Genomic DNA, 27287 nt, shown 5'->3' on the forward strand with positions numbered 1-27287 from the left:
AGCCGACTGCCGTATATTCAAGTAATTCATAAACCGTGTTTCCAAAATTGCAACTTTGGGCATAAAACTATGAGGACGACAGAGATGCAGGCTGGCTTCTCTTCTGCAACCCACGCTTCCAGCTCGCACGTGGCAATCTGCGCTGGTAGAGCGCCCACGCGTACTTGCTGACACCGGAGTGGAAATGCTAATTATTTTAATAACGTCTAGCGCATTTCCACCTTCACTAGAAAAATCAATGAACAATCTGACATTACTCAGAGTCGTCTGAAACGTCTGCTCGCGCGAGGTCACCAGGACACGCCAGCGCCTCGAGAACACCACAACCTGTCGCAGGAGGAGCGGACATCCCCTTCTCGAGCACTAGAATTCAATACGGTGCAAAAGTCTTAGTGTGTGATAAAAAAAAAAAAAACAGCCTCAGGGAGGGAAAACTGATATAAACCTGAAAAATAGAAAATCATTTTTTGCATGTTTGGTTTGTGTGATGTTTGTATTGCGAGTTACTCACCTATAATAGCTGCTTTACAAACTGCTGTCATTAAAGCTCTAAGGAATGTAGGTGAACTCATCTGGCTTTCGTCTAGATTAGCCTGAAATCAAGAGTAAATGGACCAGTTAAAAACATGCCGCTGCATGAGAGCGACCATTTCCAAACTCCACCGCTGAATTTGGCAGCAAGTTCCAGTTCAGCAAAAGCTGCTGCAGTAGAAATTCAGTTCACCGCTCTGCAAAAACCCAGCGTTCCCAGTCACTTCTTGAAACTAGCTCGGGTTCATCAACATGCAACAACAGTTCTCAGGCGATCAATACACCATTTAACTACTCCCACAACTCGTCATTTGTCTCCAAGAACAAGCCAAACCAACAATGCTTGGCTTTTACAATGCCCTTATACATTTTCTAAGAGTTTTAGGCTTTTCCAACAAATTTTACAGCAGGCTCCTTGGGTGGAGATTTGTTTGCTTTGTAGAAGAAATTCAGAGAATGGCTATGTAACTTGTCCAAGACTACAAAGAGCCTGTGTGTGTCCCCAGATTTTCAGTGCTGCTTTCATTCCACTCTCGACTTCTCTAACGGCAGCAGAAAAATGACATTTTTTAACACATTGCTCCAGCAAGAGAAATAACTGAAGTGAAGCTGATCAAGATTTAGGTGTGAGCACAGATCTAAATGAATCAGGTTGGGTATAATTTCAGACACTAGATTAAACATCTGGCTTAAAGGATGCAGCCAGAGATAGAGGGCAAAGGATCAGTGGGCTGACAGGGCTTTTTTTTCTTTTTCTTTATTTTCTTTTACAGTTACTGGTCCAATGCACTGGGAAAGGTACACGTGCGCTCACTGATTCCCCAGGATTTTGCAGCACAAAGCAATTTGGTAGGTCGCGTTGCAGAAAGCAATGAGAAGCTTTTATCTCCTATTTTGGGAAGAAAGAATGTAGCGGTGTCCTCTGTAATGTAATAAGTAGCCAGAAGCAGTATTTTCAGCGTCAAAAAGTCTGCAGTATTCAAAAGGCAGTTACACAGTTACATGTTAACACGGCTAGAATTCTTTCTTCCTAAAGCTTACTTTGAAATAACTGACTGATTATATTTTAGAATTTAATTCTCTGGACTTGTTGATTGCACAGGCCAAATCATCTGCATATCCTATGCCTAGGGAGGAGCCTGCAGAGATGCTCCTTTAGATGAGAAAATATTTATGAAAGCAGCTCATGAACTGTGTGCAGGGAGGGTGAAAATAGTCTTTGTACCTCTACCCAGTCAAAGATTTGTTCATCATTCGCCTTGTCCTCAACAATGAGTTTTTCTAGCTGCTTGTTCAGCTCTTCCGCAGAGAGTTCTTTCTCTGAAAGTGCTTCTGAGGAACTGGAACAGTCGGACTCCGTGAAGTCCAACTTCTGCAACATCAGAAGTGACGATGAGAATTAGTGAAATATACTTCCCTATGCTGAATTATAGCAAACCGAGGCAGCAAGCTACACTTCATTCTGCTTTCCGGCACCTTTCAACTGCTAAGTTATCATCACAACGATTTATATACTTTGCCTGTTCCAAAGATTAGAAAGCATTTTACAAACACGTGGGAACTACATTATCCAGCAAAGAGAACCAAGCGTCTCAGAGCAACTCCAGCCCTGCACAATACGAGCGTGCACAAAATAAAAGTGCATGTTGCTCAACGAAAACGACGGGGAGCTGGAATGCAATTACCAGAGCTGGCATTCGCTCAAACGAACTGCAGCTAATGCCCCAATTCATTGCAAAACGCGACTGAGGATCTACAGTCCCCTCACCAAGCCCCAGGCCTCGGTAATCCGTGTCAGTTCCTGCAGCGCAGCACTTCCTAAGTGCTAAAACAGGGCAGTGGATCACTTAGAGCTCCAAAGGGAGATCTCCGGCTTCTTCCTCAGGAGCGCCACCAGCAAGAGCTGCAAGGTGCCCTCCATCAGGCCTGGCTCTTCTTGGCCGTGAACCCCCCCGGGGTCATAACACAAGGCGGGATGAGTGAATAATTGCTGTAATTTATTCCAGCCCTTCTGCAGATGGTCTGTCCTTGCTGCAAAACTCGTTCTTGAGTTCTTTCCCCCCCGTTGGAGAACCAGATCTCCCAGGCGAAGCCAGCTGGCAGGAGATGTGTGCCTGGGTTCGGAGGGGACGAGCCCGTCCTCCTGGTATTTCAGAAAGGAGGTGCTGAGATAATCTAACCCCAGCTTGGTGAGGGAGACACTTCACCGCACGTCCCACACCAACTATACACAAGAATGGGATGGAAGAGGATGAACAAACCAAAAATCAGTGTGCCCAAATCATTAATTAAGCAGATTCTTGCTCTGAAACTCACTTGTTCCATGAGAAAGGTATGTACATCCTCCCCTTCGGGTAAGTAGTCCTTCCAACTGAGGCCAGACTCCCTCCATAAGGCTCCCACTTTCTTATGGCTCTAAAACACAAACAGTTTGGTCCTTTTAAAGACTCGAGAGACAACCAGGGGAGTTTACACAAGCCGGAGTGGTGCAGCTGTGTCGGGAGAAATAAAGAACCGTTCAGCCACCAAACACGATGCCTAGCAATGGAGTGAAAACGTCTGGAAATCCCGTGCAAGAGAAATCATATATGCAATCCTGCCACAGGTATACACATCTTGTCAAGTGGTCAGACGCCACGGTGATGGGTAATAAACAAGGCATAACGTGACACGTGGGGTTTGCGACAACTTCAGCCAGAGATTACCTACGAAAAGTGACACATTGGAACAAGGCAGTTTCCCACGGCCGTGACACCGAGCTGGCAGTTAGATGACTTAGATTCTTCTGACTCTGTCATTAACTTGCTCCGTGACTCATTCTCCCCCTGCCTTGACATTAAGGCACCAGCAAATTAGCTACTTTTAGAAGATAATTGTTTACATGGCTGTTTTCTGTGCAGGGATCAAGCCTCAAATTCAGGTACATAATACCAAGTTCCCCTTTCAATTCCTGGAATTTATTGCAAACCTTGAGAAAAGCGCCTTTGCAGCACATACAGTTCAACCTTCCGCATCCTCTAATGTCACGCTGACCTTTCGCTGTCCTGCCTAAGACGGCACATACACAGTTCTAACAAGAAGAAAAACACGAGTAACAACCAGCTCTTTTCACCCAAATGCTCTGCCGAAACTTTTACCTTGTAGCACCTGCACAAGGGAGACCACTGCGTAGCCCAAGTTAAGCGCTGATAAAAGCAGCCTGATTTTTAGTTTACAAAGCAGATTACAGTTTTAAGTTTACAATGCAGATCATTAAGAGCTAATTGTGCGTAGTTCCTGCTATGATTCATTAGGATCTGAATTAGATGACTGATATTACATTGAAATACCCGAGTCCGAGTATTGGCCTGGATGAGATCGAATTCGAAAGCTGTGGCAGAAACAGAAACCCAAGGCTGTGCTTCAAGCCCCAGAGCACAGCAGCTTTTCTTTCACAGAACAGAGAAAAATAAATGGAAGCCGACTGTCCAAACAAGCCTAAGACTAAAACAAATAAATAAAAAGTCACTATTTGCATTGCTAGACTGAAACGCTCCTGGAACATTCAACCTTATTTGAAGGCATGCTTTAAAAAAAAAGAAAAAGGCAAGTGAGGGATTTTACAGGGTTTAAAATAGATACTATCCAAAGTGCAGTATTTAGCTGGATTATAAAAAAAAAAAAAAAAAAAAAAAGAAGACAAAAATGGAGACAGAATTATAGGGAAACCACCAAACTGTTTGGACACACAAGTGTGAAATGTGTAAGAGAGCTCGAGAAGTCACAGGGTGAAAAGGTGTCACTACCCCTAGTGATGGGTGATTCTTAAGAGTTGGCAGGTTGAGTTTGGATAAGCACCCAGAAGTCTGAGAGAGGCCATCTGAAGCTTATCCGAACCCTCAGAACCTCTCCGGTCTGCAAGAACAGCTCTCTCGCCAGATTTCCGGCACTTGCTGCTTCTGGTCAGCCCAGAAATACCTCGAGAATGTCCCTCTTGCAGTATTTCAGCACACTAAGCTTCTGGAAGAAGCCAGGTGCAAAGGTACCTGCAAAAGGGAAAAGTGATGAGAAAAAAAAAAAAAAGTTAACTTTTTGGAACCTTGTAAGGCTTGGTTTGAAACTGGGGATGAAGAGGCAGGTTTGCTGGGTTATCTGGACTGGCTGGCCCATCCCTAAATATCTTCCTGTGGGAAACGTGTAGAATTCACGCGTAAATGTACTCGCTGCATCCAGCTCCTATCTACGAACGGGACACCTGGACACTTACCATTTGTTTGCATAGAAGGTGCAAGATTTCAGCAAGCAAGACGCCGGCTCTTCCCACAGGAAGCAAAGGTTTGCTAAATTCTCTAGAATGAAAGAAAACCAGATATTTTTTCCTTGTAATTTGGATTTGGAACGCAAGGCAAGGCGTAGCGATCAAACTGAGGCAGGGAATCACCTTTAACTTCTGCCCGGGATCCAGGATTGGATCTAGCTAGCACTGCCCATAAAGGACTTCAGCAATGCAGCGCACTTGCCACAACGGGGCTAATTACAAAGGCTTTATTTTTATTTAACGTCAAATCCACTCATTTTTGTGGGATGCTGCATTCAGACAGCAGGACCCTTTTTTGGGGGAAAAACGCTATTATTTTCTTAATATGCTACTTACAGGAAAAGGGATAGGCTACTTACAGGAAAAGGGAACTATTCAACTGCCTTCTAGTTAACCCCCAGGTACATAAGGACACGTACAAAAAAGAGAAACCCTGGTCCTGGCAGCAGGTTCCAGTCTCGCAGGCAAGGTTTTGTGCCTGTGTTTACGGCAATGCCCAAGTGGTGGTTATTACTCTGAGACATAAAGACTCCTGCGCGATACCTCGCTTTCTTCAAATCTAATTCTCAGAGCCTCAGCGTGCTCTCAAACGAGCCCGACTGTACAACGCCGGGGTGTTTTTTAGCTCAGCTGAAACAAACGGGACTGAAGTAGATTTATGGATGCGCCTTTCCCCCCCGAACGGTGACTACGGAGCAGCGAGCTCCCTTGCTCCCTTCCCACCACAGCTTTCCGCCTGGTGCCAGTCCCCAGCAGTGTGCAGCGAGCCTTTCATCAGCTCCTGCGAGAAGCTGAGCCTCTAACGCTCCTCCTCTTTTACCTACTGATGGGAACCATGCTGTGAAATGACTCCATAGCATAGCCAGGCAGCTCAGCCCGGCCGACACTGAAAAAGAAGAGCGTTGCTTACTGTATAAGTTCTCTCATAGAGATTCCTCCTTCTTTTAACATGGGGGTCACCAACTCAGCTAGGTACAACCAAATATGGGGTATATCTATGGCCATATCGTCTGCCATCTCCAAGGTATCTGAAAAACTTTAAAAGAAGAAGGAAAAACGTTAAACATTAAATACAGTTTCATTTTGAGACTTTTCCTGCAAAGCAAATCTGCACTTTAAAAAGCTTTTGCTACAGAAAGGAGAAGCAAAACGAAGAGCAAATCAAGGAGGGAAGAGAATCACAAAGGTAACAAAAAACCCCAAACTTATCGCCATCTTATGATTTCAGTGCTTCAGAACTGCCAGGAGTGACTTTCTCTACGGGACAACATGGGGAGTATGTGGAAAAGGGATCGCCTTGTGTAAAACCAGCAGATACACCCAGGAAAGCTCCATTTACAATAGTTCTCACAGCTCAGTAACAGATTATCTAACTAGTAAACCCCGTAAAAGTAAAAATTTTTGTCTATAAATACAAAACACCTGGACAAAATACAAAACAAAACAATGGAGCCTTCTTAAAAAAATCCAAACATTTACACAGAAGGGGGCTTAATAATAACACAAGTCCAAACGTAAGGTAATCAGCAAAATGCCTGCAGGTCTGCAAAACAACAAGAAAAAAGTTCAATACACCAGAGGGAGGGTTCCATTCAGGACAGAAAATGTGGCAGGATGGACCACAGAATCCCTCCCCAACTCTGGATACAGTTTCTAAAATTGCCGAAAACTCTTCTTTCCGATAAAAAAGCCTTGTAGGTGGCTTCACTTCCCATGCCTGGTACAAGATGATCATTTTTCCGCCTCTCCTGCCAGTTTTCATCATGATTCATTTCTCCCTGAAAACCTTGAAAATCCTGGGGGCTAGTTTAGCGACTATAAATGCGTGTTTTCTCTTGTGCTTCAAACCCAGACACCATCTCCTTTGCTTTGTTCTTTCCATCCTCTGCTACTAGTTCCACCTAGGTTTATCCAAGCGTTTCTGCCAGAAATCGGTTTCCTGTTGTGCATCTCTCCAGACTTGCGCTGTGACCCGCACTCATCCCATAACCCCTAATTACACAGTAATTTGTCTTGCGTGAATAAGTACAGTGGTTTTCCGTGTTCTTCTCGTGCGCTTGCTGAACACCACTTGCCTTTTCATCATCTTCAGGAGCCGTTTCACTTAGTTTACGCTGCACTCAGACTCCTCCATCAAGATCCTACTTATTTGGCATCACAACCACTTATCCACACGCCAGGAAACACAGGAACGGCTTTAATCACAATCCATTATGGAAATGTATCACTTCAAACGAGTCGTTTTGACCATCAGCGACTGCGCGGACACAGACAAGAGCACTCCCTGTGGATATATATTTTTTTACTGCTGTTCCATACGGTTTTGAACTCAGGCTGCCTTAACTTTTCCTGTGAGCCACTGGATCGCATCACGACGACATTCACTGCTGGACACGGGTGCAGGGAGATCCCCATCGGAGCGGGCAGCGGTACCACGAGGAGATATAATTCAAATAAAAGCAGCAAGACGGGGCTAACGACCCAGAAACTCAGTATCTGAAAGCTTTATTTCATCCGCTGGCTGCTTTTCGTGGTTATCCCCGTTTTAATCATCCTGTGAGGACCGAGTGGTACCAGGGACCTCCCTGGGAACACGGATCCTTTTACAACTGGACACCAGTTCAAATCCAGGCTGGGAACGCAAAACCCAGACAGCAGAAATGAACCGGCAGCCGAAACTCAGATCTCTGGAGGAAGGTGCAACCCACCTGATACCGCACCTGGCGCATATTCTCCTTTCTCAGCCCCTTGAGGCCACGTCTGCTCCTTAAAACTGAGCTGTCCTGAGACATTACATCATATGGGCGAAGGCTGTTTTACCAGTGGAGAGCGGCTGCGGTTCTGTGGGTGCACAGGACCTGAGGCTACGCAGCTTCCAGGCATTAATGTCACCAGAAGACTGTTTACTTCCTCCTCCTCTGCTAATCGTATTTAGTGATTTGCCAAAAGGCAAACACTGACAAACGCGTCACAAACCAGAAATCTAAACACACACGTTTAAATAGACACCTACATCTTTGCTTAGAAATAAACACTAACATAAATACGAAAATATTTACATTCGCTAAAGCACACGAAATACCTACAACTGTATTACAGTAATTATATAACTTATAAATACACCCGGTGAAAATATGCCTTCAAAACGGACGCGTGGAGAAGGCAGGGTACCGAAGCGAGGTGGGAAATCGTTCCTCTCCAACGCAGTGTTCGTTTGGAACGAACAATGAAGAAAAGGATCCGTTTCTAGGCGCAGAATACAAACCCCTTGAAGAAATCCTGCTTGCTCAGCTTTCCCGACTGCACCAACTGATGTAATAACTGGCCCATGTGATCCCTGGTGATCTGACTCCTCTCGAGCGTCGACTCCACTCCCACGCGCACGAAAACGGGCAGCAGATTCTGGGCGCTCAGCTCCTCCACGCACTGCATCGCTTCCTGTTCAAACGACACACAGGACCATTTACCTGAACTGAAAACATCAAAAAACGGGGCAGCAGAATGTTTTCTACTGTAACATAGTTTAGGGTGTGCTGCTTAGCACCTGGCACGTGGCGTTTTTTTGATGGTGAATCAAGAGACAGCTAGCTTTGGGGTTTTTGGGGAATGAGTATTTAGTGAAGCTGCCAGGCAAAGGTGCTGAACTAGGCTGTGGAAGCTCATCACAAATCCCCACCGAGATGGCAACTGAATAATAATAATAAGGAGAATTTATACAGAATCACAGAATGGTTTGGGTTGGAAGGAACCTTAAAGACCATCCAGTTCCAACCCCCCTGCCCTGGGCAGGGACACCTCCCACCAGCCCAGGTTGCTCCAAGCCCCGTCCAACCTGGCCTTGAACCCCTCCGGGGATGGGGCATCCCCCACTTCCCTGGGCAACCTGGGCCAGGGGCTCACCACCCTCACAGCAAAGATTTTCTTCCTGATATCCAATGTAAATCTACCCTCCTCCAGTTTGAGGCCGTTACCCCGTGTCCTGTCATAACACTCCCTGCTCCAGAGTCCCTCCCCATCCTTCCTGTGGGCCCCCTTCAGGGACTGGAAGGGGCTCTAAGGTCTCCCCGGAGCCTTCACTTCTCCAGGCTGAATATCAGGCAGGCAAGAGAATTTTTAAAATACACAATCACACTCCAGGGTACAGGTTTGTCTGCTCAGTGAAAGGACAGGAATTGTCTTCTGGATGCCACCGAAACGCCTATTATTTCATCAAATATCAAGCCAAGCCAAAAAGAGGACATTGGGTTGGATTCACTGCTGATCTGATCTGGCACAGAAATGCCCGCGTTACAAACCCACACCACGTAAAGAAGCAGAAAATAGGTGGGGAGCACTTGGAGGAAAATTTCCTCTTTATAAAGCTTCTACTTTCTGGCATGTGCGTTTTGTAACCTAAGCAAATAAAACACCCTTGGAGACCTTCAGAGAAGCGCTCAATGTCACACTTCAGACGTCTCCACTGTCACCAGCACAGATCTTCACTGACCTTCTAGGTTCAGCCCAACGGATCTCAGCAGGCTTCCTGACTAAAGACATTTGCTCTTTGTCTTAGGTTATGCCTTTACTTATCAAGAACTGGCAGCCCCAGACGCATTTCTGCAGGCCCCGAACGCCTTTTTTCTGCAGGTCACGAGCCTGGCGGTCCCAAACCACGCTCGAGTCAGAGCTCTTCCGTCAGATGTGCCCGACGGATCCCGGCGTCTCCAGGACAGACAGGTGAACACGCTGCTGGTCGACCCCACTGTCACTACACGCCGGCATACAGCTCAGCAGCTTTAATTCACAGTCGGGTTAAATACTGAAGGCTAAACTCATGAGAAACGGCTATTCCTCTGCTATATACTACATTGACGCGCTCATACATGGCCTTATTAATGAGCGTTTAAGCTGAATTAGTCAGAAGTCACACGCCGCCATCTGAAGAGCGCTGAGAATTTACAGCTCTCAAGTAACCCCCTAATGCAAACAAGACGCCTCAGTCTGATGCACTTTTTTAACCAAAGGTGCACTTGTCTAACACAACTCGACTCTATTTCCAGCCAGCCAGAAAAAATGTCGCTGCGTTCGCACGCAGAGAAACTGCAGCAGCCCCTCAGCCCCAGCCAGCCAGGGGCGAGACTTTGAAGTCTATCGCAGAAAGAAGAAAAGGACCGGAGACTCCTTTGTTAACCAGCCCCGCCGTCCCCGACCCCTCCTGCCGAGATCTGCCGGGCCAGCAAGCTGGGCGACAGGGCCTATCAAAGTGTATTTTTTTTTTTTTTTACCCCTCCAAACCAGGATTTAATAATTTCTCCTGATAACTAGATGTGAACCAAAACAATCCATCAGAAGAATGTTCCTCTTTCCAATTTTAGCTGGAAGGCCTATGAAGTACAAGCAGGAACTCTGCTTTTAGGGTGCCAAAGCAGGAACTCCCTAGTGCTGCCATTTCAAACTTGCCAGGTTTTTAAAATTTATTGCAGCACGAGATCATCCCAATCAGCTTTGCAGCGCATGTTACACTTCTTGCAAACTCCCCGGACAAGCTAAAAGTCCATTTACAAGCGAAAACAAAATTTCAACCTTTAACGAGGAAGCGATGACAGCTGCGCAGTAATTTTCAATGTTTATTAAAAATTCCTCTGGAGTGGTTTGTTCAATATTTAGTATTGCTTTATCTGCCTCCAGATCAGAACAGCACATGCTTTGATAACTGAATGAAAACCTCAGTTTATTTTCCCACTAGCTTTTCTGCTTCCAAAATTGCTGTTATTATGGAGCTGCTCAGTGATTCATGACAGATACGCATACATCTTGCTACTTAAAACACACAAGCTGGGCTATTTCTCCTATTGCCAACAGGGCAGAACACTAAGTTTGGGACATTACTCTCCTAAAAACGTTCATGGAGCTGCTGCTGCCTGAATTTCGACAGGCCCCACCGTTTGTTCCCTCTGCGCGAGCTGGGGGCTCACAAAGACACCGGTCCTGGAGAGAAAACTCCAGTCTCACTGACCTTTCTTCTAAGCGAGGTTTTCATTTTGCTTACCTTAAAATCGTTAATATGCAAGAACTCATCAATGATAGATTTGCATTTTCTCTCTATTTCCTCTTCTGATAGCGAAGGCTTTTCTTGGGCTGGAGCTGGGGGAGCTTCTGGCTTGGCTGGTAGAAATATAAGAAGAAAAAAACCGCATTTGGAAAAGGAAAATCAGCATCGTTTTCAGGGATGACATTCTGAAAAGAGAAGTCACTGGAGCAGGGCGTGTTCCCCGTCCCACCACCAAGCACAGGTCACTTCTTGGCGACATTTCCCCCTGTCCGAACTCCCGATATTTCTGTAAATCAACCTCCTCGCAGAAACGCAGCTGGCAGTGACACAGGATGCAACACCTTCCAAAGCACTCCATCAACATGAAATAATTAAACTTTGAGCTGTTACAGCACGCTGCAAATTTAAAACGCGCTGACTGCGATGGGCAGCGACCCAAAGCAATCTCCTGATCACTTCCCCAAAACCTTGGTCCCCGCGAAGTCCTTTGCAAAGTCCCAACGCTTCAAGACGAGCGCGTGTTGTGTCGCGGCAGTTGTATTCCTCACTGTAGCAGTTTCTTCGTGTTTCCGGATAAGAAGCAAAACGCTGTATTTATCACAAAGGTTCTGTCCACAGGGAATATCGCCCGGTGCCCTCACTACTTTCTCGCTAACACAAATCAGCTCAAGCTGGCAGGAGCAGAAAGCGGGCGCTGCCACAAGGTGAGAAGCCACCGCAGCGGGTGCTAACACCACACGGCACCAAGCCCTGCTCGCAGCGAGGGCTGACAACAACCCTTTCCCAGACCCACATCCCTGCCATGGCCCTGGGAAACGTTTCGGAAGGGTAGATATGGCTTTATGCCCACTGAAGAAGCAGCTCTGCAGAACTGACGTTGATTTTGGGGACTTTGAGCCCAGAAACCAGCAGCAACAGCTGACAGGATACGAGCAGGCGAGACAACGCCGGCGCAGTGGTGTTCTGCTGGTGTCTCCGGCCTTTCAACCCTGATGAATCCTAAGGAGGAGCTGGTGAGAGGAGATGACGCCAAGGCTGTATGAATCAGTTGTGCTACCAACCTCTGGGAGGCGGATCACAGCTATCGCAGCTTGACAATGCGTCACCGCGGGCCAAGTAATCACACCGCGGCACGGAAACCTGTCACTTTTCCTGATAGATTTTTCCCTTACGCCTTTTCACGCATCCAGCAAGATTCCCCGAACACGGAAGAGCCGCTTACCAGATTCCTTGGCTTTGTTCCTCTCTGCCTCTGTGCTGTTTCTGTCCATCTCCATGCCGCCTGTTAACTGCTTCACCGTCTCCAGCATCTCCCGCCGCTGCTCCTCCTGCGCCTGATTGTCGAGCAGCAGCTCTTTACTGCTGCTGCCCCGTAGGAAGGTGTTGGGGCGGGAGAGGGAAGGTGGGAGAGGTTTGTCGTTCTTCTCCCTGCCCGTGCTCCCGCGACTGCGGAACAAAGACGCAGGGGTTAGACGCTGTGGAACGAGTAACCCCTGCTCACAATGTTGGGAACGCTGGAAAAGATACCGCACAGCTTTATAGTAACTACAGGAAAAAAACCCACAGCCCAAACCCAGCGGGACTGTTGTCCCCTACACAAGATATAATCCAAATTAACGCAAATCTCAGAGATGCACAACCACAAACATCCACAGAGTGGACAGGCAGAGCCAACGCTTCCTGGAGAACACGCGGAAAAACAATTAACATCCTTAACACCACGCATTTTATACACAGAATGCTGAATTTTATAAGGTAAAGGCACTGGTTTACTGTGAAATGGTATAAGCGGTGTATTTTTTTACCCATTTATTGAAAAATAGTTTCAGAATAGTGAAGGTTCCCGGCAACAGGTGACAAGGATCTGTCCTATTAATTACCGTGTTAATGAGTAAGATGGGCAAAAAGATACCAAAATGGAATAATCTCCGGGTAACCCAGAGTTTTAGGTGAAACAGGAGAGAAAACAGAGGGACAAACCCAAGAACACAGTCCAGCAGCCGGCGCGTATTGGAAGGAAGAACCAGTGGCATTTTTAATGAACTGTACATTTATAAACCGTGTCTAGAGTTAATAAATTATTAAGGGTTAATACATGTTTCATGCTACAAGCTGGAGCGGCTGCAGTGCCAACGAAATGGGGGTGTGGGAGAGCACTGCACAGCCTTACGCGTGCATCGCGTGCTGCGGAAGCACGGCCAGGCTGGGTCCCACCTAATGGGAAGGGTCAGACACAGCCAGAGCGTTTTTAAAAGCCCTGCGAAATTTCTGCAAGGTTTTAGGCATGTTTTTCTGGATAAATAAGCCTGGCTGAATCCACGACCGTTGAATCCAACCTATTTATTACAACATTTTATCCGAAGAGTTTTTAACCTGTTATAAACTATTAGCAAATGTGTCCTCTAGATAAAGGGTGACTGAGAAGTGGAAACTAAAACATTCACGGTAATGGCTTTAAAAATTAATACCACCTGTCTCTCCTATGATATTATAAAAAATGCATGTGTCTTAAGTTAACTCAAAGTACACGGTGCGGGGAAAAAAGACCCAGCCATTCCTGGAAACTCAACGAAGTTCTCTTCTTTCTGCGTGCTGGCGACTAGAGCAGCAAGTGAAAAGCGCAGGCGTACAGAGAGCGGAAGGGAAAATCACCAGCGGACCGACGCTTACCTAGTTAAGGCCCTGCGAGAATCTAATTCTGAGGATGCGGATGAGGCAGATACAGATGAGACTGGCGGCTGCAGTGCAGAGAATCTGTTCAAACTAGTGGCACTTGGTCGTAAGGAGTCTGCGAGAACGGAACGGTAACAGAGAGAAGAGCGACAACAAGGTCAGTAGCCAGTGACACCTCGGTATCACAAAAATCATTTAAGTAATAGCCGTTTTCAGAGTGACGGGGAGAGAACTGAAGGGGAAAGGCCAGTCCTGCCCCTCTTTAACCCGGCGCTTGCCAGGCGGTCACACGCAGAACGTTCCCACCCAAACCCGCTCTTGGCAAGGACGGCAGGTGGCAAAGCAGAGGGTGAGGCCCCGTCCTGACTTACCCATCTCGCTCGCCTTCGCTCCACCACTGCTGCCCTTTCCCCAGCTGCCCAACTGGGCTTTAGGCACAAGCTGAATCTTCTCGTCTATTGTGGGCTGTAAAACACATCAAGACGTACCATTACGAGGGCAAATTGTGCATCTTAATTACAAACGGGGTATTTTTTGGCAACGATCCCATCTGGTGAATATCAAAATGTTTTTAATACGTTTTTGGAAGACTGAACCCCAGCCAAAGACAGAGGAGGGAAACAGCAAAGGGCATCACAAACAACCTCTTCCAAAGCATCAAGGAAAGACATTCACAATGACCAGAAGCGTCCTTTTATCGGGACCTACGAAGCTCCGTAAGGAGCAAAAAGCACTTGAAAGACATTCAGTTTGTTTGCGATGAACGGGCGGTTCTGCCGTCCACTCCACCCACCAGCCACGGCTTTGGGGGGAATCTGCACGGTAACAAACAAAATTCAGAGGGCGAAGAATGACACTAGGTCGCAGAATTTGGAGGGAAAAGCAGTGTCTGCCAAGAACATTGATTTTACAATGCTCAGCAGGTGAATTTATTGACAAGGAGGTTGTGACCCCGCAGATCTCTTTGTATGAGCTCCTCTCCTTCCAACAATGCAGCTGTTGTGGAGCCAGCTCTATTTGTACTGTATTTGTGCTAAAACGGAGTAGAAGGACTTTTCCCAGATGAGCTGTAAGCCCAGACAAAAGCCAGCTGAATCCCTCCTGCTAATTAAGTTTTGGAGTCTTGTTTTATGACTTTCACAGGGAACAAACTGAGTTTGATCTGCAGAAGGGCTACAGCCCGTCCAGGTTCTGCTTTACAGCTCTCCCAGCATCCAGGCACCGAGAGTAAAATTCAAGGGGAGTGACATTAACTGGGACAAGGGAACAACTAGGAAACACCCTGATTTATGTGAAAGACGGAGTTCTCCTTGGCGAGAAACCCCAAAGCTGTTCCGAAGATCTAAAAAAAAAAAAAAAAAAAAAGGAGAAATCGCCAAGCTTGCCTAACCTGCGGCCTGAAATAAATGTCTTAAAATCACCACTTTAATGGTAAAGTAACCATTAGATTAGAGAAGAGGCTCATCTGGAGGGTGGGTGTGAAAGTTTAACACAAACTGAGGGATGCAACCGCACCACACAGAAGTCCAGAAACACTGTAAAAGCGGACACAGCTCTTCTTGTACTACTTGAACCTTTCGAGCCTGAAGTGCTGCCATCTGTGACACAGGAACGTTTTGTTTTCCAGTTTTGACGTGGCATCCTCATTCCGCTGAGACGCAGCGTCAGAACAGGGGCTTGAGAACTCGAGGCAGCAAAGGATTTCCACCAGACAGGTGTCTGAGACGCCTTCCGTAACAGCCACGCGTTGTGCTGCATCACCGTCACACGCGATATCCTGACTCTCATTCTCTTTTTATCATTTCATAAAACGCAGATTTTCCAACTAAGAGAACTTCTGGGTCACTAAAAGGACACTATGAACCTGAGAAAAAGTGCGTGCACACTCCCCTCCCACAGAACGTCCGAAATAGGAACACTCAGAAGACAACAGTCTTCCTTTATGCTTTGTTTATGCGCAGTACGAACTCTGGGGATTTAAAATGTCCCCAAACCCCAAGTTTTGACCTGTAAACACCACAACGGTCTTTCCTAGATGGACAGATACAAGAAGACAAGACCTCGGCATTTTTATTGCTGGGTGAGCCTTACGTCGGCACCTACCTTGGTGATTTTAAGGAACTTGGTGGGGTCCAGCACTCTGCTGTTCTTCGCCCCCTGCACAGTGTTCCAACCGCCTTCATCGACACGCTGGACACCTGCCGGATGACAAACACAACCGCCCTTAGCTCATCCCCGCTGCTCCAGCGGCACCCCGGGGAACACAGGCAGGCGATCGCCTCCGAGTTCAACAGGAGGAGCAAAAGAAGACAACACTTTTCTGCTAAGCCTCAGCACAATTCTGTGCAGAAATCCTATCTTTTGGAGTTTCTTCTGCCTCAGATGACATAACTAGCTTGCCTGACTTTATTATTACAAAACAGCCTTGACATAAAAGATCTCACTATTTTCCAGGGCTGGTTTTGGTAGCGATTCTTCCTGGTTAGGTTTCTCAGTGCGCGTTCTCGCGATCTGGAACTGCCTGCACATACTGTGCGTTGCCAAGTTCAGGACAGGAGCAGACAACGCGCCTTTGCTAACCCGAAGCCGCACGCGCTGCGCAGATTTCAGCAGTGCTCGGCTGGTCTAGACGCAGAACCGTTCAGGCAGCCCCACGTTCCTAACCTCCTCCTGACGCCAGTTTTAGGATAATTAAAACGAAGTCTACATGTCTTTTCTTCATGCCCTGTGTTCACAGCACTTTCATTTGACAATCCTTAGTATTACAGAATCCCAAAGACGAGTTTCTCCTTGCCCCGCTCTTGTCCCAGTCTTCATTTTCCCAGTCACTCCGAATTCACCTTCAGGTAGTGCCCGCCTCAAGGGCTGGTAGCAATTTAAGGTAACGCCGAGACACTTTCTCCTGCTGACTTAACACCTGCCAACTTTAACAGCTAAAGACAACGTGGTTACTCTTGAAATTAGATGCAATTCTCTTGAAATTGGATGCTGCTGTATGCAAGAATGGATGGCAAATCTGACTCCTAAGTAGTAACTTGTTATAACAGATTTCTGGCAGCCTGTTACAAAATCAAATATGGTTTGCATGAATGTGAAACCTAAGCACTATTGGCCTGCGGTTGTTTATTTTTACCCAAGGGATTTGCCCCTGAAAAACTGACACAGCCAACCCATGGCAAGTCTGTTCCTTCTCCAGCCTCAGCCGTAATCAGGCCCCAATTCCCTTTGCTCGTTACACTTAGGAAAAAACTGACTTTTTCCTTTTATGTGGGATTCTGACGATGGCCACTGGATGTGAAATGCGTGAAATGAGCAGCCAACTTGGCTTTTACTTTACCCGGTCTCCTCTTCTCTTTGGTCATGAGTTGTTGGACCTTCCTCTGTTCTTCTTGCTCTTCAATCTTGGCTTCTTTATGAATCTGCTCGATGGTCTTTGGGCCCTGGTCTGCTCTCCGTGAAACCCAGTTGCACTAGGAAAGAAGCAAACGCGTGCTCAGAAATATCTCCAGGAAAGCACCATAAACGGGGCATTTTGAACACTGAGAACACGGCCTAATCCTCCCACCCCTGCAACGTGTTAGAGGGGCTGCTCCCCAGGGGACTGGGGAAGATTTTGTGGTGCTGGGTCACGTTGCGGACACGATTATCCCAGTAGCACAGGGCAAAGCTGCGTACTCTGGTGCACAGACTCTGGGGCAAGTTCTGGTGGAGAACGGAGGCTGCCGTGAAGGCCTGACTTTGCAGAGGCATGACTGAATTCAAGTCATTTTCACCCCCAGCACCTTGCACATTCCCAGCTCCCCAGACTTTCTAGGTTCAGAAGAAAGAGAAGGACTAGAGGGAGGCTGCTGTCACTCTCTATCCGTTTGTCACTGACGCTGTTCGTTGGGGCCCTTCCTCCAAGCTTGAGGAAAAAAAGGAAACCCTGAAAACAAAGAAGCAAGAAGTGACTGCGTCTTATCTGGAGATGGTGCTTTGCCACTCCAGGGATCGTGATGGCTGAGACAGGAATCCTGCAGAGAGAGGTGGAGCTGTCACTCCACAAAACACTTCCACCGCTTGATGTGTCTATTCAACCATACACTGCACGGATCCACTTAGCCCCAGAAGAACCAGACTGTCTCTTCATCTCGCTACAACCTCATTACAGCTTTCGGGGTAATGTCTTTGTGCACCCTGCAGTCACAACGGCGACTTCAGCCTCCACAAAACCCGAAACCAGCTTCAAAACAGCTATTTGAGGTATGAGTAAAAGCCGCTCAGGACTTCGGTCAAGCGCTGTCTCGAGACCAGCACTGCTAAAGCCACGCTTTACCACCGACCTGGGTGAAATTACAGGTGTTTGGGAAGGTTTGCGCAAGCTGCAGTCACACCTTTAACCACGCGGTGTAGAGACACCCGTCACTGTACCAGACCCCAGGTCTAACGACGTGGCTGTGTCCAAAACCACTGCTTGATTACAACACGGGCAGGTCCCTGCCTGCACTGTCTGCGCATCGGTCTACGCCAGGTTATCTCCTACCTGTCGTTTTTGGAGCTTAGTGTGGACCCGCCATCGTCACATTCCGATTGATCCCAGACTCCATTTGCTTTTCTCTGCGCAATACGGCCAGTAAACAACTGGCAGATGCCTGCTTGTGCTACCAGTGCAGGCTAATACAGGACCATCTTTCGATGAAATCCATACCGCCATGAAAAGGAGCCCTCACAGGTTTTACAGCCACGCTAACCGGTTCCCCTCACTTGCTGGGTACCCCAGCTTCGGTCTCATCAGCACAGTTAGTGCTGGCAGGAAACAGTTACACCCAGAGCACATGGAAACGCAGAGAGCAAAGCAGTGCGACTGACACAGAGAAGCGCAGGGGATGCTGCGGGGGAAAACCACCCAAAACCTCTCCTGTGAAAAGATCTCAGGCGCGTCTGCGGCCATGTGCCATGGGGCTGGACCAGCATCACCAGAAGCTGGTGCGGGGACGTGCCTAACGTCAAGCACAACCAAAAAACACCCGGCACCAGCAGTTCGCCTGTCTACCAACCTTGGCCTGCGTTAAGGAAAAAGAGAGAGATTTCTTACCTTTAAACAGCCAGACTTTTGGGATAAGGGGCACAGACCTCGCCCTAAACATCCCACTACTGCTGTAAATACTGCAAAACCCTGCTCTCGCGTGAGGGCTCTTCCAGCGACATGAAAGGGAACATACTCTTACTTACTTCAGGTGGTACCTACCAGCCTTAGGTCTATTACATCCTGAAGCATGAACCGAATCCTTGACGATGTTTTCCTCTCTTTCACAATCTTCTCCATCTGATTAAAATACTGGTCCATACGAGGCTACACAAGAGAAATACCATCAGTGTATTTTGGAAGAAAACGAAAATACTCCCTCGGGTGGGGAGTCAGTGGGGGCTGCGCTACAGCGTTTTTGGGCCAGAAATGCATCTGGGGCCCCAGAGCTGCTCTCTGGAGAAGCGAGTGCTGGGTCTCGTACGCTCCCCCAGGTTGGATTTGAGCGTGCGCGGCGCGGGATGCGCAGGAAACGAGGCACAAGTCGGCGGGCACCCCCTTCGCTTAGCACGCAATTTCTCTGCATTTTTTATTACTCGGATAATCCACCCTCTACACGTACATAACAAACTTGCCATCCACTAACAAAAAACTCAATGTGTTTTTTTTTCATGCTACAGCTAAGCTGATCTAAAGGGGTGTCCTGCCCTACCTCTGAGCCCCTCCTTTTCCTATCAGCGTGTGTGCTATGGATGCTCCCCTCAGCCCGAGGAAAAACTGGCTCAGGAAGCTAAAAGGGCACAAAATTAACCCTGCAAACGTCGTTTCGATGCTTTACCTCCCTGAATTGTCTCAGCCGGGGTCAGGCAAGAGCAGCGGGGGCAGAAGCGCTGCTTCCCTCAGCAAGAAGCTGTTTAACGGGCTTAGCTGGGGTATGAAATCCCACAAGCTCCTTTTCAGCCAAGCAGCTGTGATGTGAGGGAACCCAAATCAGTTTGCAGTAAGACATGAAATAGTATCATTAGAGAAGCCTCCTTTAGTCTAAATTTGACTCGCCACGTTCTAAGAAGCCTCCCCCTCCCCCCAAAAAGGGGGCTCTGGCTGTTTTAAACAAAAAGTTTCAGGGCGGCTTTATAAAATGTTTCCCACTCCCTTCACTAAAAACTAGTTAAACCCTTAAACAAACAAGAAAACCCTATTAAAATTTGGTCGTGGCCTTGCCTTGGAAAGTTTGAGCTCTGAGAGCAAATGTTTCCAAAGTTAGGAATGACGGGGAAAATATTTGAAGTGGACCGTGTCCAGAAGCTTTAATTATAACTATCACTAACACTTCAGCTTCAATAAAAACGCATAATAGAACGTTTACCCCATTAATAGAGAATAAATAAAAGGATTCTCGCTCAATCTTGATAGAAATAACAAATCACGAAGACACGGAGACGACACGGGCAGCTTTTCACAAGGGGTAACACGACACGTGCTGCGTGCACGCTCCGCGCCGCACAGTGCCGCCGCTCGAGGTCGCAGAACCGGCCAGTGCCACCAAACCGTTGGCTTTTACAGTGTTTCCATGCTAATAAAAACCGAACCAGCATCCAGGACCCATCCAGCACGACCTCAGCTACTCCTTACAAGTCAGACCCTGTTTTCTTCCCAAAGCACGTGGAGAAATTTAATCCCTGCTTCTGGCACTTTCAAACCTGCATCAATAACGCACACGTTGCCGCGTTAACAGCGCAGGGTATTTAGCCTGGGGGATTAGTGGTAAACGCGGCTGTTTTGGTCAACGCTCCACAAAACAGTTTGGAAAACTGTTTCCCCGTAAGGATCGGGACTGATCCGCTGTGATCCCCGCAATCCAGCGCACTGTGAGGGAACTCCCTGCCCCGAGCAGCTGAAAACAATTAGCTCGGTTTGTTTCCAGAGCTGAGTCCGACTGATTTCTGGCAAAACCCTCGAACGCTTTTTCATCCCAAGCCTGGCTTTGGCGAAGGAGAAGCGGATTGTTTGTGCCAAGAGGAGCTCATCGAGTGCGTAACGCTCCGTGCTACGTATAGATTCGTTGGAAAATCGGGAGGAGGACGCCGGAGCGCTGCAGTTGCAGAACAGCTGCTTCATTCCAGCATAGCTGGGGATGATGATGACACAAAATAACTACATCCACCGAAGGTCAGGTGGGGCTTTAGGCCAGTTAACGAGGCTTTTTTTTTTTTAGATTTAAATACTTTTGGTGGTAGATTTCGTAGCTAATACAAACCCTCAATGATAAAGAAATAACTCTTTACAAACTACAGACAAGAAGTAAATTCTATTTGGAAAAAGAAACCCATAGGATACGTTGAGCGTTTTTAGCGTGTTAGCTTGGATGGAATATTTGGAAACAAGTAGCGACTGGAGACACCCTTGAAAGTGATACAGAATCTATTAGAGAAGGGAGCGGGGCCAGGTCGTGATGAAACATCCACGGAAGAGCTTCCTCATGCTGAAGAGAAGTTCCTGAAGAAAAAATAAATCCTCAAACGAAAACACCCCACACCCAGTTTTCCCTCCCTGCCGCTGAAGCCTCATCTCCCTCTCCCGCTCCTGCCCTACCTTTGCTTTCTCAAAGTCCAGGTCCTTGCCAATGGTAGTTAGCAGGCGGCAAAGGCACTCGAGGGACTCCTCATCGTGGTTTTTCAGCAGCTTTACCACGCAGTCATGCATGATAGCCTCCGTCAGCATTTTCAGTTTAAAAAGCTCGCCAATGAATTTTATATTCCCGATGGATCTCCGTCGGGCTTTGTCCTTGGCCTCTTCCAGCTCGTCATGGAGCCGCGTCTTCTCCTCTGGCTGCAAAACAAAAACAGCTCTAAAAAACACATGTTCACAGAGCACAGAACTCTTCAAAGGAGCCAGTTTTACATTTACAGTTGCTGTTCTCCCTCTTTACTCTTTTTCTCCTAAAAACCTAAAAGGAGGCTGGTATAAATTTGCTAATCAAGGCAGATATTTTTTATTATACTCAGACACAGTGACGGAATGAAACTCTGAACTCCGAAATGCCCCCCAAATCGACCGCCATCTTCAAAAGAGATCATTTTCAGAGGGAGCGCTGATAATTTACGGGGAAAAAATACCACTTACAGTGGTAGCAGCTTCAAGTTCTTTCTGCTTCTTTTCAAAGACGTCGTCGTCAGCCTTGTCCTTTTCAAATTCCTTCTGGCAGCGATTTAACAGCAACTTGCGGAAATTTACTGTGCTCCCAGGTTTGTCTGCCATGGGCACTTTCAGCTGCAGGAGAAGGAAGAAAAACATCAGCAGAAATACGGCTAAACTCTACATACGAGCGAGGTTTCCTATAAGCCATCCATTACATTTTATTATGCACTCCATATTCAGCGGCGCAGGTTTGCAGGATTATGACGGTTAAACATCACGTCATGATTTCCAGCGGAGTTTTACATTTCATACGTAAAGTCGCACTCAGAACTTGGCTGACACCACCTCCGCCCAGAGACAGATTACATTTCCATTCACGGGATCCTTTAAAAAGACACACCGCTTAAAAACACTCCCGTTCTGTGCTGAAGACCCTGGAGCCGTGCTCCTTCGCTGCATGTGCTGGGAGGGCTGGAGCCCCTCTGCTGTGGGGACAGGCTGAGAGAGCTGGGGGGGTTCAGCCTGGAGAAGAGAAGGCTCCGGGGAGACCTTCCAGCCCCTTCCAGTCCCTAAAGGGGCTCCAGGAAAGCTGGGGAGGGACTCTGGAGCAGGGAGGGGAGCCATGGGACGAGCAGGAACGGTTTTAAACCGAAGGAGTGGAGATTTAGATGAGATATCGGGAAGAAATTCTTTGCTGTGAGGGCGGTGAGCCCCTGGCCCAGGTTGCCCAGAGAAGCTGTGGCTGCCCCATCCCTGGAGGGGTTCAAGGCCAGGTTGGACGGGGCTTGGAGCAACCTGGGCTGGTGGGAGGTGTCCCTGCCCAGGGCAGGGGGTGGCACTGGGTGGGCTTTAAGGTCCCTTCCAACCCGAACCATTCTGTGATTCTACATCATGAAGGATCGGGGGGAGAAGGGGGTTAATTTGTCTCGAATTCGCCATCTGAAAACTAGCTGTCCCAAGCTTGGCTCGGCACCGTGGGCTCTCCTTTGAAACGAGAGAGAGAAACGGGACTTTCCCAACGTGACTCATTGCATCGTGTGACCAGGCAGAGCGAAGTGCTCGGTGTCCTCAACTCCAAACACCGCATCACTCCAAGCACGGCCCTCTGCCCACAGGCACGGCCAACGAATGTAGAAGAAATCCATCACGTGAGTTATTTTTATTAACATTCAGAAACTAACGTTTAACTCTGCTCTGGCCAATCAGTTGATGGGGATAATGTGCAGAACACTGACCCGCGCAGAGGAATTTCCCCTTTGACTTTGGCGGCTCTTACCGTCACAAGACATCTGCACATGTTGGCATATGCCACCGAGAAGCTCGGTTCATCGATAGCCTTCTCGAAGACCAGGTCAATGACTCCTTTCAGCCTCTCTTCTGTATCTACCGTCAGGTCTGTCACTTGCTTCATGAGCTGATTGAACATCTGGGGCGTCAGCTTGTTCAAGATGCTTCGTACCTTGCGGAACAGCTCCTAAAGGACAGGAAAACTTAAAGTTTAAGCACAAATTGAACAGGCGGCTTTCCGGAACGTGCTTAAAGGTGAACGGAGAAGATGTCCTAGAGAACTTCTAGGAAGCGGGGTTACACACAGACAGACGTTTGTGCGCAGTCCAGCTCCAGCTCTAACTCAGCATCCGGCTACCGAGGACCAAGGCTGCAGGACAGGATTTTTGGAAATGCCCAAGTGCTTTTTTTCAAGCGTGACAGAGGCACAAAGCCCTGGCTGTCACCCAGCTGAAATATTCTTCTGGATATCCCTTTAGCCATGAGATATAAATTAATAGGGAGTGGCCGCCTTCTCCCTCAACTAGAGGTAATCAACTTCTCCTATATTTACTTTAAGGCACTTTTTTTTTTTCCCCTAGCCAGAATGATAATGAGGTCGACAACACCGCTGTCAGCCCCAAGAACAGAATTCCAGTGTCCGTCAAGACCATCCCAACTTATCCAACAAATTATAGGTTTGACGACCAGGCAAATACCTCCGCCCAGAGCGGCTGCCCCACGGAGGAGAAAGACACAGAGAAAGCTTCAGAGACGGCGCTGTTGGGCTGGGCAGGACAAACCGACAGAGGGACCTCAGTCTTGCTGAGGTTCAGGGCAGAAACGTAGTCTAAAAGGGGATGAAAAGGAAGTTCTGTGCTGAACGTTTGAGGTTGTTTGCTTTAGAATGGAGACAGAAATATTCTAGTAAAAAAGCAACAGAAAAACAATCCTGGCAGAGAGGTAGTAGGTTGTCTGGTGTTCCCTATTTAGGCTCGCTTAATATGCAGGATTGCCGTTTAAACTCCGGGTCAAGAATAAACACATGAAAAAAAATAATCAAGGCAGGGGAAAGCTGTGATTCAAACTGGAATTCATTGCCCTTTTTTACTGTCTTACGCAACAGCAAAGGCAAACTACGGTCCCTCTTCTGTTACAGACGGCTGTACTCAGAAGCGCTTCCTAATGCTCTCACCTGGGTTTTGACATTTTCTGGGTCCTCCGTTTGGTTTTCTCTCTTCAGGCTCGGCTTCCAGGCGTTCTCTGCCTTCTTCAGGTGGACGTCCTCCTTCACACACACAGTGATGATCTTCCTGGGCTCTCTCCTCTGGCCTGGCTGAGATCTCCTCGGTCCAACATTCAACAACTAGGACAAAAACATTCCTTGTTATATCCCCTTTTCAACTCGCATCTCCATAAAACACTCCAGGGCGCACGCCAACACCCGCTGATGGCAACGCCGACCGTCAGCAACTCCTCGTAGGGCTTTGGGGCCTCCCTCCGACCCAGCGCAGCGGGCCGGGCTGGCCAGAGGGAACACAAAGACACCAAACGTGTTTCTCTCGGGCAGCTTCTCCCGAAACAGTTATGGGATGACCACCGCCTACAGGCATCGGCGACGCTCCGGACACTGCTTAAGCGCTGCAGAACTGACGCCGACTGGGCGAAACGGCCTCTTGAAAGCCAGAAGAGCGTAACAGACACCCATAGCAAAGGTGTATTTAAGGATTAAATCGGTCCTTACAGGTGTATTTCAAACGTGCCATCCCAAGCAATTAGATAATGATAAATTAGCAGCTCTGCCAAAAATATTAAGTTTTGCTGGAGATTGCTTCAAACAGAGCCAGTTTGAGACAGGGATTATATAAAACACAGTGAATGGAGCATCAGTGCTGCTCCTGCACTGCGGAAATACCGATCCTAGCAGATGTGGGTCAAACTCTTTGTAGCCTCACAGAAGAAAAGGGAAACACGGTACTTTGCCTGAAACAGCATCAAGCGCTTCTCTGCAACCCTGGATAACATCTTCCATGTCAAATCAGGTACGAAAACTGCCGAAACGGGGGAGTTTTTCATCAGTTGTACAAGTGATGGGGCACAAGATACCCCCAAACTCCCTCTTCACCATCTGGGAGCTTCCGATTAAGGACTAAAGGTATCAAACGCTGTTGGCAGGTTATCCTTCCCCTGCGCCCTTTCATATTTATGAACTCATTTATTAGAAAAGTCCAACCTCAATGTAAAAATTAGCGCCGCAACAAAACTCCATTATCAAAGCCCGTTACTTTCCGCAGAAGTAATTAATCTCTTCAGCGGGCAGTAGGCAGCCTCCGCATGAAAGATGGGCCATTTAAAACATTTCTTTGGTCAACAAAGGGATCAACGAGCATCGGAGGCAAAACCATCTCAGTTATTCAAACAGCTGCACTGAATGCAGGAGCAGAGGCTCTTAGTTGGTGCCTCTCATGTCACAGATCAGCCCCAAACCCATTTTTGCATGATTTTTAAAAAAACAACCCTTCTTAAAGGCAGGAGCTTGTGTCTGTGGTTTGAACCGCTTGGCTTTGACGATGTAAATGTGTGCCGCCGATGGAAGCAAACGGCCATAATCACCGCCACTGCTGGAGCTCTCGTTTGGGCTTCGCCATGTGATAACAGCAACAGAACGAGATGTCGTCAGAAGACAACGACCTCGGATAAGATGTTGTCAAAAGACCACGACCTCATGCTGTGACACACTTTGTACGCCGAGGTGATGCATGGAAGAGGGCGACGCGGTGCAGCGTGTTAGCGTGCTGCCCGCCGCCTCTGAAGCCCTCCGGTCAGATCCCCCCCGGCACGCACAGAAATAACCCAGCAGATCCTTCAAACCCTTTTGGGTGCAAGCTGTTAATTGTGATATAACCGCGCGAGTCGATCGCTCCCGAGAAATCAACGGTGGAATGAGGCAGCAAGAAGGGGGAGCCGTCACGATGTTTTTGTGTGTTAGGCACCTTCCTAAAAGGTTGTCAGTCCCCCCCGACGACTCCTCTCCGCTCCCACCCAGACCCTTGACCGACACCAGTACGGCACAGCAAAGCCTTGCTTCGCAGCCCTGTGTTGAGCCATCACCTCTTGTTTTTAAGCAATTTCACACAATTTTGCTGCCCAGGTTCTAACCACTCTGCAAACGTATGGCCACGCAAAGAAGAAACTTCCCTCCAGCTGCAAAACCAGACAAAAACGCAACAGAAAACTGACCGGTTTCAGCCACGCGCCCTAGACCTCGCCCACGGAGAGCTTGGTAACCAGAGCCAGACTGGCAGCGTGCCCTGAAAATCAAAGCGTTTGGGCTCATTTTCCCCCAGGAACACGGGCAAAGCCGACGAGAGGTGACCCGCGGCCGCCCCGTCTCTCTTGCGCGGAGGCGGCTCTGCTCTGAAGGACCTTCCAACCGCGGCCAGGCTGTAACGCGTGAGCACAGAGCCGGGGCCACGGCGCTTCCTCGGGGACGGGTCCACCCGCAGCCGAAGCGTCGGCTGCCAGAGCAAACGCACCTTCCCCTTGCAGAACTGACGGAGGCAGGGAGCGCTCTCGCATCTCCCGAATATCAGCATGTTACGTGTCACAGCTTCCTCGAGCCTGGCTGCCTTCGAGACCGGACAGTTGATTGAATTAATAGAACAAAGACTTTCTTTAAGATTGTATTTTTAAAATATCTGCGAATAAACTTGGTTCCAACTGTTTGATTAGGCTTTAAAAGCCGTGGACGGAAGCCTCCTTTGAAGATGTAATAAAATAATATACGGGTCAAACTTATAACAGAAAAAAAAATGTGGGTTTTTTTCGTTTCAAATTTACAAAGCAGCAAGTTAAAGAGGTGCCTGAGCTCATGCCCGGCCTCCTTTTTGTAACCCAGTCCACATAAAGAATAATGGTTCTGTAGCGCCTGCGATTACAGCGCTACAGCTTGCACTAAAATAATATTTTCCACCGAAGGCACGGAGAAGTGCTTACCAGATGTTACTACGTTAACCTGAATTACCTGTCTTCCAGATGAAGAGAGGGGAAAAAGGAAAGTGGAAAGAAAGAGGGACAAGCCTCCCGCGGAGGAGCCAAAACCTCCCAGCAGCAGCACAGCACGCCCTGGTGCTCTCCCGCACAGCCCGCTTCTGCTCTTGGGACACAAGCCATGGTAATGTTTTAAAAAACACCCAAGACATTAAAGAACTGCTTCTCCCTCTACGGCAGGCTCCAAACGCAGAAGGCGAAAAATGGAGCTTAGGCACCAGGAACGACGCTGCACAAGAATCGGGGCGACTCGCGTTTCCGTCACCTCTCCGGAAGGATAAAAGCAGACGCGTCCC

At 47.9% G+C, this 27287-nt stretch overlaps 1 protein-coding gene across 25 annotated transcripts in view; it reads right to left on the reverse strand.

The window, feature by feature from the left end:
* Positions 1-27287, reverse strand: part of EIF4G3 (eukaryotic translation initiation factor 4 gamma 3) — a 156817-nt gene that overhangs the window by 2312 nt on the left and 127218 nt on the right. For 24 of the 25 annotated variants that reach the window (XM_063353954.1, XM_063353950.1, XM_063353959.1 and 21 more), the window contains 17 exons: positions 24137-24307; positions 22952-23149; positions 21661-21807; positions 21130-21366; positions 18760-18864; positions 16870-17002; positions 15636-15730; positions 13904-13997; positions 13530-13647; positions 12082-12305; positions 10857-10972; positions 8094-8266; positions 5739-5864; positions 4778-4859; positions 2848-2946; positions 1757-1903; positions 512-593 (listed from right to left, as the gene is read on the reverse strand). In XM_063353954.1, the coding sequence (XP_063210024.1) occupies positions 512-593; positions 1757-1903; positions 2848-2946; positions 4778-4859; positions 5739-5864; positions 8094-8266; positions 10857-10972; positions 12082-12305; positions 13530-13647; positions 13904-13997; positions 15636-15730; positions 16870-17002; positions 18760-18864; positions 21130-21366; positions 21661-21807; positions 22952-23149; positions 24137-24307 (2347 nt within the window). Of the gene's footprint in view, positions 1-511; positions 594-1756; positions 1904-2847; positions 2947-4777; positions 4860-5738; positions 5865-8093; positions 8267-10856; positions 10973-12081; positions 12306-13529; positions 13648-13903; positions 13998-15635; positions 15731-16869; positions 17003-18759; positions 18865-21129; positions 21367-21660; positions 21808-22951; positions 23150-24136; positions 24308-27287 lie in introns of those variants that run through there. The other variant, XR_010073514.1, reaches the window with a different exon arrangement.

Source organism: Chroicocephalus ridibundus, chromosome 16 (genome assembly GCF_963924245.1).
Source record: "Chroicocephalus ridibundus chromosome 16, bChrRid1.1, whole genome shotgun sequence".
NCBI lineage: Eukaryota > Metazoa > Chordata > Aves > Charadriiformes > Laridae > Chroicocephalus > Chroicocephalus ridibundus.